This window comes from Seriola dumerili, unplaced genomic scaffold (genome assembly GCF_002260705.1).
Source record: "Seriola dumerili isolate Sdu_G_001 unplaced genomic scaffold, Sdu_1.0 BDQW01000398.1, whole genome shotgun sequence".
Taxonomy (NCBI): Eukaryota; Metazoa; Chordata; class Actinopteri; order Carangiformes; family Carangidae; genus Seriola; species Seriola dumerili.
Window position 1 is genome coordinate 467,409 of NW_019174653.1, and position 12,523 is coordinate 479,931.

The window sequence follows — 12,523 nt, forward strand, 5'->3', positions numbered from 1 at the left end:
ATCTAAGTATGTATTTAAAGGAAACAAAATTAAAGGCTCACGGAGAATGGTGGAGTCATAGGAATGCCATAAAAAAGAATAAATCAGTAAAATAAATAAACAAATGTGGAAATATAAACAGGAATGTATAAAATAAGAAGCGTAAATGTAAAGAGAAATAAATAAGAAAACAAAATGCTTTTACCTTTTGCTTTTTCCCTATTGCTTTCGCTTTTTTGATTCAAAGGAGAGGGGTCCGTCTGCGGACTGCAAGAGGGGTGTGACTGTAAGATGTCCAAATCACACAACACATCAAAACAAAAATGACTGTTTTAAGCCTGTTTCTCTATGATTTCATGAATAATTGCCACTATTGCTCATAAAGAGAAATAACATGATTATAAATGTAAGGTTTCATGAATAATTGCCACCGCTCCAACACACACAAACACTCCGACCAGCTGATTGTAATGAAGCTGCTTGTTGTGTAGGAGCTGCTTTTCAAATTCTATTATTTATTCATGAATTAAGAAAAGTATTTATTAATGGTTTATTTAATGAGAGCTTTATGCTGTTTTTGTAAATCAATTTTTAAATTTGAAGTATTTATTGATGGATCAATCATTCAATTATAACTTCTTTTTACAATAACTATTTTTAATGCCTATTGAAATATGAAATTATGTAAATGCTTTGTTATTTTTCCTGTGACATCCTTGGTCATCCATAGTTTTGTATGTTTGTTTATTGAAAAATTTAATAAAAAATAAAAAAGATAATGCTAAAATGATTAATCAATCATCAGAATTGAACTAACAGATTAAATAATAATTTTTGCTCTAATGTCCTGGTTGGTGTCTGGGAAAATAATAAAACTGACATGTACAGTGGGGGCCCAACTACAAGTTTTTGCCCCTGGCTCCTCAGCAGGTGGACCCCGCCATGCCGCCACCATGTTGTTGGGTGTCGTTTTTCGGTGTCTTGAAATAGAGTCAGAGTGAGACCTCCTGCTCCCGGTGCTCTGACAGCTGTGTGTAACGGAAGACATTTTGAGCTGCTGCGGTCGGTCTGCTCCGTTATTCGAGTGTCAGCCTGAAGTCGGGGCTGACGTGTTGGAGAGTCGGTCTCCAGACTAAGCCGTACTCGGTGAAAAAAGACGCGGTTCAAAGAAAACGGTCGTAGTTTATCGGCGTATGTGTAGCCCAGCTAGCTAGCTTAGCGCCTCAAAAGCTAGCAAAGTCCTAGATGCTAGTTAGTTAGCGTCACCTAGCTGGCCTGCCCTCCTCCTCCTCCTCCTCCTCTTCCTCCTCCTCCTCCTCCTTCTTCACCTCCTCCTCGACAGCCGGTCCCTCACCAGACACAATGGCTTTAAAACGAATTTCCAAGGTAAGACGCCACCATTTATTCCTCATTTAATCAGAATTAGATTAGCCTCCAGCCGATAGCTGTTAGCTTGTTAGCTCACTCGCTAGCTCGTTTTCCACAGCTGCTGTCGATGACACAACGCTTGACATAAAATCGTCTTATTATTGGCTGGGGTTTGGTTTGCGACGCCAGCTTTAAAGAGGCATTTTGAGCTTTTATCCGTGTGTTGTGTTTACATTTACCACCGGTACTTAAAGGCAGGTTTTCGGCTGACACCCTCCACCCCCCTGCAGCGGGTGTGTTAGGCTTCGGATCAAACAATGGTTGAGTTGAGTGACCTGGTGTTAGCTTTAGCTTCAGTCTTTGACAGGCCTTTAACTCTCATATTGTGTTTCGATCACATTCACTGTGGTGAAATAGCTCTGCTGTAAACCCGAAGTTATTCCCTGACACAGTTTCACTCTCAGGCTGAAGTTCCTCTTTCAACTTCACAGCCAATAAGCATTTATGTGTTATATGTATTTATTGTTATTTCCACTATACTGGTCTCAGTGACATGTTGGGCACTGACATGAAAACAGGACTCAAAGTATTAATCCAGTTCCCTCTGACGGTATTAAAAAGTCTTGAATATTTTACCTTTCTGCCACAGACAGTAACATTAGTTCATAAGTAGTGTTGTCTGGAAGCTCTTATTTCTATTCTGTGAATCCATCCATCAGTTTCCTGTTGCTTGTCAATATCCAGACATGGTCAGATTATGAGACAGACAATTTGAAGGTCCCCCGCCCCTCCTACACATGGTCCCAGTCTTGTGTAATGGTTTTGTGTCTCTGTGTGATGGTTTTGATTCTTTCTGTGGTGGTTTTGTGTCTCTGTGTGTTTTCTAATTGAGCTCTGTGACTTTCAAAAAAGAATTAACAGTCGCTTCATACAGAAGCTCTGGCCCTGGGGCCCTCTGACCCCTGGGGGCCCTAAGGCCTGGACAGTAATCCATACATGGGTCCAGGTATTAAGTGTCATTCTCTGGTCTTTAAAAGTCTTAAATGTGGTGAACACTGCAGAAACACTTTGACCAGGAACATTTATTTCCCCAAGTAATTTGGAAAGGTGATTGTAGTTTTTCAAGTTGTCCTCACAAACATTAAAAATTAAAATTCACTAAACTATTGAATGTGACCCAGGGCTTGGTTTATCAGGGCTGCAACTAACAATTGTTTTCCTTATCGATTCATCTGCTGATTGCTTATTTTTTCACATCAACAGTCAAAAACCCAAATATTTAATTTAGTGTCATAAATGCAAATGTCCAGGTCTGAGAAACTTGAACCAGCAGCTGAGTCACTAATTACCAAAATAGCTACACTGGTGGCTGGTTGTCAATTAATCAATAAGTTGATTGACTCAACAGTTTGAGTTCAGTGGTTCCAGCTGCTGCAGTCTGAGGGTTTGCTGCTTCTCTTTGAACTGGTAGTTCACTGAATATATTCTGACTTTGGACCAGACTTAGATTTTGTGACGTTTTATAAACCAACTAATGAATCGATGAATATAAAAATGAAAAGTTGACAGTGGAAGGAGAAGCTGTTTCCAGACTGACATGTTGCCTGATGTCTCAGTATGTCGTCAGGGCAGTTTGAACTGTTTTTCTTGCTGAACCGTTCAGGAGTCACAAGATGATTTCTGTTGTACTTTGTTCAGTATGGAAGCAAAGCTGAATTTTTCAGACACAATTCAGTGAGTAATTAATGTTTTATGGTCTGAAACAAAGTTCAAGTGTACTGAGTTTATGTCAAGTAGTTTCAAACACGGAAAAGCAGAAGTGTAACAGGGTTTAAGTGAAGTTCAACAGCTGCTCTGTGTGAGGAGGACAGGTGTGTTGTGACCTGAAAACACCACAAGCCTGTTTTACTCTGATTCCCAGGATGTGTTTTTAGTGTCCAGACATCACTTTTTATATTTTCACAGCAGAGTCTCATGAAAAGGATCAGGGCTGCAAATAACCAATCTGCAGATTATTTTTCAATTACTCATTTTCTCTACAAAATTCTGCCATCAGTTTCCCACATCCCAAGAAGACGTCTTTAAATGTCTTAGTTGGTCTGACCAGCAGTCCAAAATCCAATGATGTTCAGTTGATGATCATGTGTGACAAAGAAAAGCAGCAAATCCTGACGTTAACAAGTTAGAAACAGCAAATAATTCACATTTTGCTTCAAAAATGACTTGAAAGATTATCAAAATAGCTGCCGATTAATTTTCTGTCAGTGGATTAATTATTACAGTTTTAAAGAGAAAATATTCTTGATTATATTTGTGAATGAACTACTGTTGACTGACTCCTTCCTCAATAGTAACTAGAAATAAAAGTGTGTTCACAACGTCTCCTGCAGACGAAGTTATAACGAAGCAGCGGTGGATCTGAGGATTTTCCAGCAGACATATTTAGGGGAACATGAGTTTGAATTTTCAGTGAATGGATTGAAAAAGCAGTGAAAGTTTTTAAAGACAGCAGTGAGAGTCTGTATGCTCTTAAACCAGAGTAACGTCTGCTCTCCCAGCTGCTTCTGTCACGGTCAGGATCTGAATTCCTGACCGGCCGGATCCTGAAGAGCCTCGCTGCTGCTCGACTGCTTTCTCGCCTCCCAGACTCAGTCAAACCTGAAAGATGAGCCGAGTGTGCCGAGCCTGTATGTCACATACCAACGCACACAGCCAGTTTGGCTTCAGGGAGGCCTGCGGGCTGGAAATACAAACCCCTCGTCCTATAAGCAGCTGTGTGTTTCTCCCCCCGTGGCTATATCCTGATCTGGCCTCTGGACCGCCGCACGACTCGAGGAGTAAAAATAGAGCTGCTGCTTACACATCAGTACTGACCGTGTGTTTTTAATGCTGCGTTCATACAGCAGATAAAACTTCTAAAAGCCGCTGTCGTTTCACTTTGTTTTTCAAAATAAATGTCTCTGTAGAAATGTCTGGCTGAAGTTACAATTATTTCCTTATTAGTCTCAATCAATAAAATGCCCAAGGTGACAAAGCAAAGAGAACCAGCCATTCAGAGACATTTTAAAATATAGAATCATCTATTTTTTTTTTTTTTTTTTTTTTTTTTTTTTTTTTGCTCGTAAAATGACTGAAATGATTAATTGATTATCAGAAATAGTAGTCTGGGATCAGGCGATCAATTGTTGCTGCAAAAAACAGTTCTTTTCATTATTGATTAAGAGAAAATAGAAAAAAAGCACGTTTTAATTACCTAAGCTCACTCTAATCATTATCAATTCATCTTATGAATATTTTTGAGTAATCAATCAATAGATTGAGCTATAGAACATCAGAAAACTGTAAAATTTGACATCACAATCGCAGCTAAATCAGTGATTAGCTTTCTATCAATCAACTCATCAATTAATCGACTAATCACTTCATCTCTATTGAAGTTGTTGGTTGTTTTTTAGGGTTTGAATTCAACGTTTTTTTTAACCTGATTCCGATCTTTTAATGGTAATATTGAGTATCTGCTGATTTTCCGATCAGATTCTCATTGATTAAATGTTTTCTGACATGTTGAAAAACAGCTGTTAAACTGCTGCATGAGCTACTTGACCCAAATACTGAAGGTCCTGATTCAAACCTATGAAGTCGATCAGCCTGAATTATTGATAATATGAATAAAGATTATCTGCGGCAGTCGGCCAGAGAGGCGATGTCTCACTCTGTTGGATTTGTTGGAACCACAGAAACTGTCCAGTCACGACTGTGCAGGTGTTACAGAGTAGAGATGAAATGATTAGCCAATCAATTTGTTGTTTGATAGAAAAGTAAACTGCAGGTGTTATTGATAACCGGAAAACCTGTTTCAGTTAAAGGAACTCATTAATCAACAGATTAACGTTACCACCACAGATACTGAGGCTGCGTCCACACTGATATCTTTTCATTTTGAAACTAAAACCCTCTCCATCCAGACTATCACACCTGAAAATACACGTCACATGACCCTTCACCCACACTATGAGGTGGAACTGTTAGTGACAGTGACAGTATGAGGCCTCATGGCGACGGAAAAAGGGTCACGTGACAGGATTGTGACAAAGAGAAACTGTGTCTGCGTCATCGTTTCTGTCCGTCCAGACTAAAATGCAACCGCAGAGTTTTCCAACTAAAACGTGGTCAGCAGCGTTTCCAAAATAAATCTCATGAGTGGAGTGGACGGCAGGTGTAAATGTGTGTTTTCAAAATAAAAGCCTATTAGTGCAGATGGAGCCTGTGTTGACTGTCGAATTAAACGTCTTCACAGAGGAAGTGGGAGAAGAAACGTCCATTAAACCCAATAAAAGGTCTGTACTGGTTGTTTCAGTTCCATACTTCAGGTCTGTGTTTCTCTGACGTAAACCACTTCTCTAAACCGTCAGTTCCTCCTCTTCAGTCCCGATCACTGACTCTCCTCTCTCACCTGACTCTGATCAGACTGAACCTGTCTCTGAGAAAACACCAAAATGTGTTGCTCACAGCAGCAGATCTGAGGTCAGAGGTGTGTGACACACTTGTGGTCGACCTGCTGCTGCGTCCTACATGTTGTTGTTGTTGTTGTTGTGACTGTGTCTGCTGTACTCCTCCTCCTCCTTTTCTACTCTACATGTAAAGAGACACAGTCATCACAGCCTTCATCGGCCCCGAAGAATCACGTCTGTGGTTCAGTTCTGTAGAAAAACACTGTCACATGTCAGTTTTATCATCAACGCACAGCTTCTGTAAAGTCCTATATTCATCTCTCAGACACCATTAATTGCCTAATTAATAATGACAGAGAATAACTATGTGACCTGCAGCACTCGTTTGTTTTATCCTCTTTTATATTTCTTTTCTTCTCGTTATGTTTCTTGATATGAACCAAAGTAAATTCCTTGTAGGTTGAAAACCAACTTGGCAAAAACTGGTTCTGATCACTGATTATTAATTATCCAATTAAATAGTGTGTGACAGAACCTCCTGAATTTAAGTTTAAATAAAGTGTGTTTCAAGGATAAAATTTACAAATGCTCCTATTGGAGGTTTGTAAATGTTAATATTAAACATTAAATAATGAAAACATACTTTTAAATTCTTTTAAAGATCCTTAATCCGCACTCAAAGAGCTTCCTTCTCTGACGGAGCGACAGTTAAACCCTAACCCTGTTAGATCAGATCAGCTGCTGCTCACTGCAACTGAAGCGTGTGTGTGTGTGTGTGTGTTTGTGTGTGTTTGTGTGTGTTTGTGTGTGTGTGTGTGTGTCTGTCTGTCTATGTGTGTGTGTGTGTGTGTGTGTGTGTGTGTGTGGGAGATGGTGGGTGTGTCAGACGCACCTGCTGCTGATGATTTCACACAGGAAACAAAATGCAAAACAGTGAGGGCAACAGACAAACACAAATATAAAATGTGCAGGTTAAAGTTTCTGTTGTCGCTCAGTCACAGCTGTTTCTCCAGCTGATACAACACAGTTTTTTCAGCTTTTCAGAAGAGACAAATTAGATTTAAAAGTCCATTTAAAGGTGTGATACAGATGTTTGCAGCTGGACAGGTTGTTGTGAGTCGAAGTACAGACGTCACATCTGTTAAAGTGACAGATTCTCTGATTGAAATGACAAACATTGAGTTCACAGACAGATCCATCAGTCAAAGAAACCTGACAATAAATGTGATGTCATCACCCCCCACCCCCCCCCACCCCTCCAGGAGCTGACCGATCTGTCCAGAGATCCTCCGGCTCAGTGCTCGGCCGGGCCCGTCGGTGAAGACAGTGAGATCATCTTAGTTTCCTCTCAGACTCAGTTGATGTTGTTCTGACACAGTGAATGTGCTTCATTAACCTTCCTTTGTTTCTCTCCCTCTTGTCCAGTGTTTCATTGGCAAGCTACTATAATGGGGCCTGTGAGTATCCAACTGCTGTGACATTAAATTCATCATTCACAGATCATGAAGCAGGTTATTGATTTAACACTAAAGATACAACACGTCTTCACTCGTTTATTATTTATTTATTTATTTGGATCTTCATCCGCCACCTCCAAGGCAGCAGCTACTCTTCCTCCACTCCAGTAGAAATTACATCATAATGCAAAACTATGTAAATAAAAATCTAACTAGAAAATAACAAATACAAACAACAGTAAAACTACAATAACAACAACAGTTACTTTATCTAAAGTAAAAGTCAAACAAAAACAATAATACAACTAAACACAGCAGATACAGGGACTGAAGAATAATGAGGTTAAAACATAAAGTTCCTCATTAATGATCATATTCAGATATTATGTTGTAGAACGTCATCACAACAAGTCATTTCACCTTCTCACAAATCATCATATATCCCTGTTTATTGTTATAATAGGAGCTGTAGTGAGCAGTCAGGGTGATCTGTGCTCTCTGTCTTCCTGCTGCAGCCTGACAGTCCCTACCAGGGTGGAGTATTTTTCCTGACTATTCATTTCCCTACAGATTATCCCTTCAAACCACCCAAGGTCAGTGAACGCCTCATCTCACCGCTGTTTGTTCAGTCTTCAGCTGTTTTCGAAGCAGAGACTTTATGTGGGAGTTGCACTCAAATGATTCACATGATAAAATCCTTCGTCCCACCTTCATCCCACCGTGGGACACTTTGGTCTTGCTGCCACTTCAGGTGTTCCTGGTCTGGACCAGATTCGGTCTTCAACCTTGATAACTTCTACATTGTTAGAAAATGTCTACGTCTCCTGATTCTCTGTGTTCAGACCATTTACAACATCTGTCCAGGTGTTTCCCACAAAACTGTCCTGCTGCAGGTTTTAAATTCTGTTTTTTAGGCCAAATAAATAAAAGAGAATTTCCACCATGTTTGTTGCTCTGCAGCTTCGGTTCAGTTTCTTCTCTTCAGTCTGTTTGGTTGTGAAGTCTAAGAGTTTCCTTTCAGAGGAAACCGACCTGAACAGTGACCTTTTTATTTTGGGGTCATCATGTTTGGGATCATGCACAGAAGGGGGGGAGGGGGGGGGTGTTTCCTGGGAAATGGAGAAAACGTTTGTAGGAACACACAGGTCGAGTTCAGCCACTTAAAGAGGCAGTAAAATGTAAAACTTCTGTCACCAGTGAAACATGTTTTACTGTGTTTGTTGTTGTTGTGTTTGTTTGTGATGGATCTGTTGTTTCCTCCATCAGGTCGCCTTCACAACCAGAATCTATCACCCAAATATTAACAGTAACGGCAGCATCTGCTTGGATATATTGAGATCACAGTGGTCTCCAGCATTAACTATCTCAAAAGGTAAGAGACACTGAACATGAGAAATAGTGAAGAGACAGAAGGAAACTAGAGATATTGATATTGATCATGTATGAGTGAGATCAGCTGATGCTGATCATCTTTTGTTTTTCGTTCTAGCAGCAACAAGTATCCTACAGTCAGGACAACTGAATTGTGAATTACATGTGTTCATTTATGTGAATTAACCGACTGAAAAATATTATTAAACCTTTTCAACATGTTAAACAAATAGTCTAATAAATAAAAAGCAACATGTCAGATCATCAACTCAGTTTCATTATTCAAATAAAGAATAAGAGGATTAACAGTCAGCCGCCTTCAGACTGGGAGACTAATGTCCCACGTTCTATCGTCTGTCACTCTGTAAAAGTTCCACACGGCAGACATGTTGTTTTGTTATGGTGGCCTGTCGGTGGGAGGCGGGGCTTCACTACACAGCGCACACACATTTTTTAATGTTAGCTTTGATGTTAATGTCCAGGCAGGTTAATGTGAATGTCTCTACACTGTAAAAAGTGACAGTGACGTTTCCACCCGGAAGATCTGTGACAGAATTTAATCTTAAAGTTGAGCGGAAATATTTCCAGTGTCAGATCATGTGATTAAACAGGTTTGATTCCACATGAATGTGATTCAGACACTGATTGGTTCAGAGGAGTCCGTCATAAAAACATGTTTTTATCTGATGGTTCATGAAGGTCACACTTTAATCATATAGCAGAGTTTTTAGTTGTGACACCTGAATCTCAGACTTTATGAAGGTTGGTTTTATTTAATCATCGTTTTTGTTGAATCTGTTGATTTGTTATTGAGTCATGTTAAAGCTAAATGCTAAAGCTCCTCCCTCTGACATCACTGACCTGCTGTTTCCTCTCCACAGTCCTTTTGTCCATTTGTTCTCTGTTATGTGACCCAAACCCTGACGACCCGCTAGTGCCAGAGATCGCCCGCATCTACAAAACAGACCCTGTTAGGTGAGTCCCACCTGTAGAACAACCTGCAGCTCAGACTCAGTCTCCATCTACACAACACACCAGGGTCCAGATTACAACCCACAGCAGACTTGACCCCCTCCCTCACAGACCTCTGGAACCTTGTGATGTCACAACAAAGCAGTCACCAAGCCCCGCCCACCTGGACCCACCATCCAAACCTTTATAGGATTTGGTTTCTCTGAGTGTTTTTACCTGAAATCTGCTTTATTTTTATTGGATCACTCAGAAAACAGTCAGCCAATCAGAAGAGAGGCTCAGAGCCTCCTCTCTTCTGATTGGCTCACCGACCTGTTGTTACTAGAGCTCCAGAGAGAAGCCTGAGAGAGGAGATGTGAAACTACACTGAGATGGTTTTTATATCTTCTGATGGATCAACACTTCAGATAAAAGACTGTGAAGAATATGAACCTTTGAATTATTAAATAAACAGGATTTTTATCGTTAAGAAACCAACATTTACTTAATTTAATTTGTTAACTTTGTTAACTTTTACGATGGCGCCTGTCACCCCTTGTCTTCATGGAGGAGGTCAAAGGTTAAACAGCAGCAACATGTTGATTCAAGCTGTGGGCCGTCATCAGATCCTCTGAACAGGATGAGGGTGTCACATGTTTAATATTCTCAGTCTCTCCAGTGTTTGGTTCCCAGCTCAGACTAAAGCAGAGGCAGTAGAGAGCAGCAGGTGAACACATGAGCAGAGTGGGGGGGTTGTAACCTCGGTGTCCTCGTTGGTCTCAGGTATAACAGACTAGCCAGGGAGTGGACAGAGAAGTATGCCATGCTGTGAGGGTAAGAGCTGCTGCCTCCAGGAACATGTACCTGAAGCACGCTGACGCAAAGCATGGCTACACACACACACACACACACACACACAACACACACACACACACTCACACACACACACACACACACACACACTCACTCACACTCACACTCTGCTGCTCTGTGTGTTACCTGCATGCAGCACAGCTCAAACCATCAGGCAGAGAAAACACCTGGAGACTCAGGACAGGTGGTTTTTGTCTTAAACTAACCTGAAGCTCCGCTGAGCCTGAGGAGCCTGTTGACCAGACTACAGTCAGTCTTACTGTGTCTCAGCTGTAGTGGTGAATAACCAGGGAACAACAGTAACAGCAGTCACTGTGGAGGTCATACTGCCATGGTGGTTACCATGGTGACGTCAGTTAAAGGTCGACGACCGTGAAACAAACTGGAATAAATCAGAAACTCAGAAACGACAGGTTCATGAAGCTGCTGATGATGATGTCATCGTCCAGGCCATAAGTATGTGGACACAAAATAATAGACATGACATCAAAGAGTGAAGTCTGAGCAGGTTTACATCAGTGTAGATGCACAGAGTCTTTACAGCTGTGACTTCATTCAGTGTGGTATTTATTTATTCATTCATTCATTCAGTCATTAATGAATCTGTTTATTCAGATCTCCATCAGTCAGTAGCAGGTAGCAGCTTCTCTTCCTGCTCCAGTAAACATGATGTCATCATGTAAAACGATGTAAACTATCAAAGAAGAAACAAGAAAAACAATCAGTAAAACAAAGTTGTTTTCCTGAAAAACGCTTCATGATTTTTAAAATGACTCAATCAATTCAAGAACTGTGAAAAACAAGGATGTAATTTGATTAATTATAAAATAATCTCCTTTCTGAAGTATTGTGGGTAACGATGTATTTCCTGTTTCTGTTGGAGAAAGACGACGTCGTCCCAAAGCTCTGGTCTCAGTCACCTGGTCTCAGTCACCTGGTCTCAGTCACCTGGTCTCAGTCACCTGGTCTCAGTCACCTGCTGAAGGATTTTCCTGTGAATATTAAATGTGATTGTGACTGTAAACATGGAGCTCTGTCTGTCACACTCTTGTTTCTACACTGATGTAAACCTGCTCAGACCTTTTAATGTAGAATGTGTTCTTTTATTTCTGAAGAACATGTACCTGTCCACATACTTATGGCCTGAACTGTAAACTGTGTGTGTGTTGAGGCATGGCATCGTCCTGCAGCCTGTCTCCACCTGATGATCCTCACCTGTGTGTTTCTATCTGCAGGTACAACAAGACAGCTCAGGACTGGACCCAGAAATACGCCATGTGATCCTCCCCTCCTCCTCCTCACTGCTGGAATAAACTGTTTGATTTCCTCATGTGGCCACGCCCCCTCTCATCAGACAATAACAGCAATTTGTTCACGTTGTTTTCTCCCCATCCTCAATTTTAACGCTTTTAAATCCTTCCTGCCCCGAAGGGCCGAGGACTCTGAGCTGTGAATGTGCCAACCGCAAAACAAAAACCCCGATCCAGAGCGGGCTCCCTGCAGACCGCCTGAAGACAGACCTGTTACAATAATAAACTGCAGGAGAGAATGAATATATAATAATAATAATAATAATTTAATGCATGTCAGTGATTGGTTCCTGTGCTGCTGAGAACAGATTCTCCTCGTCAGCTTTTCTCTGGTTTGTTCTGTTGTTGTGTTTTTGTTTTTAGAGACGAGCCGTTAGTTCATCCGTCACCTCCACACTGTTCTCCTCTTTTTGCACTGAAGACGAAACTCCAGCTCTCGACGGCTGATCGATCAACTAATCGCTCTGTCCTGTTTTTCTCAATAAAGTCGAACAAATTGCACTTTTCTGTCGCCCTGTTTTTATTCTCATTGATTCATTATTGGAGTTTGATCAGAAATGTTTCATTTCACTGTCTGTCACCTGGAACACCTGGAACACCTGGAAGTAGGCGCCAGTTTTCCAGGCTTGGAAAACACCTGGAAAATGAGAGACAGGTAAAAGATCCTGTTTTAAGTGCTGAAGCTTTCAACCGCAGCTCATGGTCTTCCTCAGCAGATGAATTGGCTCAGTTATCATGGAGATGAAAAAATAATTAGAAAACT

General features: G+C 40.9%; 1 protein-coding gene across 1 annotated transcript; it reads left to right on the top strand.

The window, feature by feature from the left end:
• The first annotated feature begins 973 nt into the window (after positions 1 to 973).
• Positions 974 to 12,261, top strand: LOC111233506 (ubiquitin-conjugating enzyme E2 2-like). The gene is made up of 7 exons (XM_022761337.1): positions 974 to 1,365; positions 7,061 to 7,124; positions 7,224 to 7,255; positions 7,771 to 7,848; positions 8,522 to 8,627; positions 9,508 to 9,601; positions 11,686 to 12,261. Exons 1-7 carry the CDS (start codon positions 1,342 to 1,344, stop codon positions 11,729 to 11,731), a joined length of 444 nt encoding a protein of 147 aa, XP_022617058.1. The 5' UTR covers positions 974 to 1,341; the 3' UTR covers positions 11,732 to 12,261.
• Positions 12,262 to 12,523: the final 262 nt, after the last annotated feature.

Bases quoted from the DNA above. Each gene is read 5' to 3' on its own strand.
- LOC111233506 (XM_022761337.1), top strand. From the start codon at position 1,342: ATGGCTTTAAAACGAATTTCCAAG. The intron at 7,125-7,223 runs GTGAGATCATCT...CCTCTTGTCCAG, and splicing joins CGGGCCCGTCGGTGAAGACA to TGTTTCATTGGCAAGCTACT. The intron at 7,256-7,770 runs GTGAGTATCCAA...TTCCTGCTGCAG, and splicing joins AAGCTACTATAATGGGGCCT to CCTGACAGTCCCTACCAGGG.